The following is a 6,000-nucleotide window of genomic DNA, read 5'->3' on the forward strand; positions in this document are numbered from 1 at the left end:
AAAGTATGTGTTAACAATTAACTATACTTGGATATTAAAATGTATCTGACAGCTTTTGTCTTAATCTCTGTAAAAACCAATTGTAGATGTGCCCTTTTTCCAGTTGATTGATATTTTACTGGACTTTCACCAGTTGTTTAGGGCACTTTTAGGTGGAGTTGAAGTGTGAATCTTGTAGGGTTCATGCTCTTACCTCCATTAAATTTTTCTCACCAAAAAACTCAAAATCGAAAAAATGCATGTGTGCCATTTTATTTCATATGCTCCTATGACGCTGAGCCTTGCTCAATGAAAGTGACATGACTTTTATACCCTCTTTTTATCATATTTTATCAAAATGTCATGCATTTTCAGGATGCAGACTATCCCTGAAAATCAGAGAAAAAGGTAATCAACTCTGTACGCTCAACTAACAGTGGTACAAGGGCATTAATAACAAAAATATGTTTCTAATATTGTTGATATTGTTAAGGTGGTGTAGGGATTTCATTCATTGGCATGCGGTGACAAATAGAATGCAGAATCAGCCAAGACAATATACTTACTTTAATCCTACATTTTAGTGCCATGATATTATCGTAGCCAATGTCTTATGTTGTTCCAGCTTATCTTAATAAATATTTTTATCAGCACAGCCAAATTGGTTTTGTGCCTTTTTTATCGCTATATTTCTCGATGTAAGGTGTTTGCCTGTTGGCCCACTATCTACTAACTGTACACAATTTCAGGTATTTTTAACGACCTGTTCCGAACCATTTTGAGGTTTCATTATTTGTCCTCATCGATCATGCCATAGTCATCTTTATTTAACATCTCAAAATACAATTACATGTAGATTTTTTACCGCCATTTCATGAAGTTGATGTCACCCATGGAAATTAGATAGCATTGCCAGCCTTGCACAGTTTAAAAGAAATGTTTTGGCAATAAAAGTTGTGCCGCTATAATCACCCAGGAAAAATGCACAAAAAATGCAAATTTATTCAAGAACGAATTCCACAATCATTCTGGAGCAATTATCAATGAGGTAATGGGAGTAGCAGTTTGAAATTCAGTAAGTTATCTTTTAGGATTGGAACCATAAATAAATGCGTTCAAGTAGATTCAGTTGTTATTAGAAGTGTCAACTCTCTTGAATAATCTTATTCTTTCTTTTATTGCAGAGAATCTATTCAGTCTTCTGGTGATAATAGTGTATTTGAGTTTAACATGAGTGCCTTAACTGCTTTACTCAGGAAACAATCAGAACAAAATCCCTCCGCCTCGTATTTCAATGTTGAAATTTTGAAATATCAGGTAAAATCATTTTTTCATGCGAAACAATTCTTCTCTGAAAGCAACTTGCCCTCAAAATTTCGGTGCACATACGTGCATCAGCAGATAAATTGCTAATTTCCCCAGAGCTTAAAATTAAGCCAAACTCCTAGAATGAGTCTGTTGCGCAAAAGAGAAACATGTATTCAACAAAATAGACTTATAAAATTATATTGAGGACATCAAAAATGTCTGAAGTACGCTGTGAAATGCACAATTTATTTTGTCATGCATATCACACATTTTCAAATCAATTGCAAACAAGAGCTTATTTTCCTTAGTCGCCAGCAATTAGGTTTGCACAGCGAGAGATCTTAGAGAACCCAACTTAAATAAACAGATAATTTTGTTAATGGTTATCAGCTCTTCTCACTCATAGTTTCAATTTTTTCAAAGTATTCTACGCTGCCCTTTTTCTAAAAGATGCTTTTCTCTTTTAATTTTCGTAGATCAAAGCCAAAAGTGGTGCTGGTTCATGCCCTTTCCAATTAGTCGCCTATTGGAAGTGTGAACAAAATCAAACTGACTTGAAAGTAGATTATAAGTACAATAGCCATGCAATGGCTAATCCGTCTCCCTTGCTAAATCTTACCATTGCTGTCCCTGTTGATGGTGGTGTTCAAAATGTACAGTCCAAACCAGCAGCACAGTGGTAAGCTTTGTTCATTCTATCTTTTAAGTACATTTTTATCCCTGCTTGGGGAGCCATTTCTGCGAGCCGATTTTATCAATGAAGCATACTCAACATGCGAATCCTACATTGTTTGATAAACAGTCTCAAATTTGAAATTACATAACCAACAAATGCCCTGCAACACATGTTAGTTATTGATTTAAACATAACCCTCAAATTGAGTTTTCAATTTTGAGCGCTAAATCCGCTGCTGCCGCCAAAATGCTGAAGGCTAATCACACGGCTTATAGTGATTGGTTGATCACTTCTTGCTATAACAACAACGTTGCACAATTTATATTATCAATAAATGGGACAAATAATAACTATAACGGAAGATTTTCGATCAATTAACTTTGTTTCACAGACCTATCAATTCAAAAACAGTCTGGCTGCAAGGATATTTCCTTTGTGATTTTCCTACATATCGGGCCGTCATTTTCACAATGGACTGCTCATCCATTATGTAATGTTTCTTTGTTGTTGCTTCATCTCTCCCCTCACACATAACTTCCTACTTGAACTCCTCCTTTTGAATCCTAGAAAGGATTAGACTTTCCAGCCTCGTTTCATGGGGGAAATAAAAGTCAAATACAAGAGCTGAGAAATTTAGGTGATTTTCTCATCAAATATTTTGCTGAAAAGCGGTGAAAATGTATAGGCTAAGGTCTTAGGTGGTGGTTTTCAAGATGATATGCATGATGATCTTTTCGGGATTTTTTATTTTACCAACAGCTTATGTATTCCAAATTTGGTGGGCATATGTAAGGCCGGGCACTAAACCCAGAAACAACAACAACAAAGAACAAAGAAACAACAAAGAAAAATCTTGAGATAGAAAATATGTAATATAATAAGATTAACGGAATTAACTTTATTAGAGTAGATAAAATAAAAAATCAAATTCATTCAAGTTTTCCACAAATTAAAATAAACCAAAAATGGAAAGGAAATATCCCTACCCCCTGAGGAGGGATCCTTTGGATCCCTTCTCTCTCGTGTGAAGCATTATAATGCAGCTTCAGACTAGCCCCTCCTCCAGATACGCTCTGGAATATTACATGAACAGCCTTTTTAACCTCGTAGGAAGAAAACAATTTGCCAACAATTTTTTTTAATTACTAGCTGTCCTAGGCTTATGAGCAAGCCTCCTCCGTAAGCCAAAGGGTCTCTGTTTATGAAGATTTGAAATGTCAGAGTTACGAGTCGCTGATTTCCAAACAAAAATTTTTAACACTTTAGATTTCTGCCGTATAAATTGTGCCACAAAGAGACAAGTTCCCAGGATCTCATCTATTAATAATAATTACTCCATCTTTTATTTCATCAAAATCTGTATTTAGGTTGTGGCTGCTGAAGATGTCTTTTGTCAGAATTCTGTTATCTTATCTGTTTTCTATTTTTGAACTAGGATACCAGATAGTCAACGTGCATTATGGAAGTTTACCGAGTTATCTCAACACACAGAAAATCATGGTTTTGGATCCCTCCGGGCCAGATTTGAAGTTAGTAATGGTCCAAGCTCTCAGAGTACTATAGCAACGCAATTCAATTGTGAAGGCACAACTTTATCCGGGGCTGATTTTGAATTGGTTGGGTCCGGCTACAGATTGTCCCTTGTAAAAAGAAGATTTGTCTCAGGTAATAGACGTGTGTTTATTTACAGTTTTAAAGGCGCAGGTACCTTATCTCTTAGACTTGCCAATAATCACATTTCTTTCACAAGATCACATTTTTTAATGCTAATATTTTGAAGCTCCTTGGTTAAAGAAACAACTTAAGATGATCTCTTTTTTATTTTTGGAGGCATAGTCTCATCCGCTAATGTTACTGTGTCTCAAAATGTATCAGGAGATCAACTGAGGTTGTTTTTTCAACTGAAGAATTTTAAATCATTATGTAGTATTTTTCAGTTCGAAAAATGTGATCTTTTCAACACTGTATTGTCAAAACGAGCCTTGAACTAACTGAAACTTTTACTGGAGGATTTGCCCATCATAAGGTTTCATTTTAGGCAGATTTGAACAAAATTCCTGAGTTCTCCCAAAATGTGGCACTTCTTTTTTTCTTTTTTTGTGGCTGATTTAAGATAAACCTTTACATTCTACTCACTAGCAAAAGATAGAAAGTAGTTAAATTTATGCTAAGGAGTAAAAAGATTGGCGAGTATATTTATCTATTGTATGTCCTTTATTACATGTATATGTTTTACATTTTTATTGTTTCAGGGAAATATATTTGTGATGGGGACCCAGATGTCAAAAGTAGATATGCAGCGCCTCCAACATCGTATTGCTAACAGCTTCGAAAATTAATTTATTTTTTCTCTTTCCTTATCACAATTATAACAGTATGTGCAATCTTCATTTTACTCCCACCTCTGTTTCCCTCTTGAGCTTTTCTCGTCTTCAAGAAAAGTAAAATATTGTTATGGTACTGAATCAGTCTCAGCTTTGGTACGTTAAGTTGACACTTGGAAACCACTGTCATGAATTACCAACATTATCTTTGCACCAAGAGGAACATTTTTCTCAAATTTCTGTCGGCTTACTGACAGCGACAGCGGTTAGTTAGTCCTTTTCTATTTAACTTTGATCAATTTATTTTTGTAAATTTTAACGCTTATAGTTTGTTACGTTTTATTTTTTGTTTTTCTTTCAAAAATTATAGATGCAGTGTCAACTTAGCTGCCATTGCAGTGTTATTAGTTTTAATGTTTTACCATCCTGTTAAGACTCTTTAGTCAGATGCATTTGGCAAATAGTTTTTTAAGTTTATGTACTCTGTACCCGTTTCCCTCTTCTCAACCATTTTAGTATGTAAATTTTAAACAATACAGAAATCCTTGTTATGTAATTTTTGCAAAGTATATATCATGCTTGGCACAATTTTATATATTTTAGTTAAATTTTTTACATTATTCTGTAATATTACATGTTGTTAGCCAATTTCATAAAACCTTCCAAAAATATTGCTCGAGTTAAAGTTTGCTGTCTATAAATAATCAGCCCTTGCCCTCCAACCTCGAGTCTAAATTAAATTGATCAAGTATATACTTCCTGTTACTGATCATCTGGTTTGTTATCAGATCTTTATAATACCTTACTTTCCATCTGATATCACAAGCTGTATTTTATTTTGATGTAAAATTCTAAAAATATGTATTATCTGAATGATGAAGGTTTTGGCGTGGTGTTGGTCAGAGACAAATTTTGTCGAAATGAGCTTTGACAACTCCAAAAAAGCGATGTATTTTATTTGTCTACGGTTGAAATGATATAAGTAAAATGATGTAACTTCTTTTAAAGAAGTTCCTCCTTAATCAACGATTTGACTGTTTTCAAGGGTCACATTTAGATTGATAGTGCATCCAGAAAGATAATGATCAAAAAATTTCTTAGAGCTTTCTAGTTTAAGTACACCTGTGCTTTGAATGATGGAATGTCCCTTGCATGCTTGGACAAAACGTTGGCCTTGAAAATTTTAAAAGAAGTGAAAATTTGTTGTAGGTATAACTTTATCAAGGATGAATACAATTGATTCCTCTCACATGTTGTTCTTCTAAAATACCAAGCCATTAGACCAAAAAATAAGAAAACAATTGATGAATGGAGAAAAAAAGTTATCTGCGTACTGGAAGGAAGGCTTGCGTCAGATTAATGTAACCAGACAATTATTGGATACATTTTTTGAAGAGAGTAATCTTCAGATCTTTAAATTTGGTAACTGAAAAAGTTGTAAAATTTTAACGTTTTTACAATCTCTTGTTCTTACCATTTTGCTTTGTAATTAAAATAGTGATACAATTTTTTACTCAGCATTTTTAAAATTTTTCGTCTTTCCCTGATAGTGCTTGACTTTCCTGTTAGCTTATGTGCATCAGGGTTGCAGTAGTACCGGTGCGTAGCTTGAGTGATGCCTTGAATAGTGACTGCGGAGAGTGGAGCAGAGAGCCTGGGACTCGCACCTCACGCATACACTGTCGCCAGTTGACACACTAGTCCTGGTAGCTC

General features: G+C 34.5%; 1 protein-coding gene across 16 annotated transcripts in view; it reads left to right on the top strand.

Moving 5' to 3' along the window:
* The window catches only part of LOC109042166 (F-BAR domain only protein 2), a 32,402-nt gene extending 26,602 nt beyond the window's left edge, over positions 1-5,800 (top strand). For 12 of the 16 annotated variants that reach the window (XM_019058811.2, XM_019058829.2, XM_072301944.1 and 9 more), the window contains 5 exons: positions 355-387; positions 1,164-1,296; positions 1,764-1,966; positions 3,399-3,628; positions 4,216-5,800. In XM_019058811.2, coding sequence (XP_018914356.2) covers positions 355-387; positions 1,164-1,296; positions 1,764-1,966; positions 3,399-3,628; positions 4,216-4,286 — 670 coding nt within the window. In that variant the 3' untranslated portion in view covers positions 4,287-5,800. The remainder of the gene's footprint in view (positions 1-354; positions 388-1,163; positions 1,297-1,763; positions 1,967-3,398; positions 3,629-4,215) is intronic. The other 4 variants (XM_019058876.2, XM_019058892.2, XM_019058884.2 and 1 more) reach the window with 1 other exon arrangement.
* The last annotated feature ends 200 nt before the right edge of the window (positions 5,801-6,000 follow it).

This window comes from Bemisia tabaci, chromosome 6 (genome assembly GCF_918797505.1).
Source record: "Bemisia tabaci chromosome 6, PGI_BMITA_v3".
NCBI lineage: Eukaryota > Metazoa > Arthropoda > Insecta > Hemiptera > Aleyrodidae > Bemisia > Bemisia tabaci.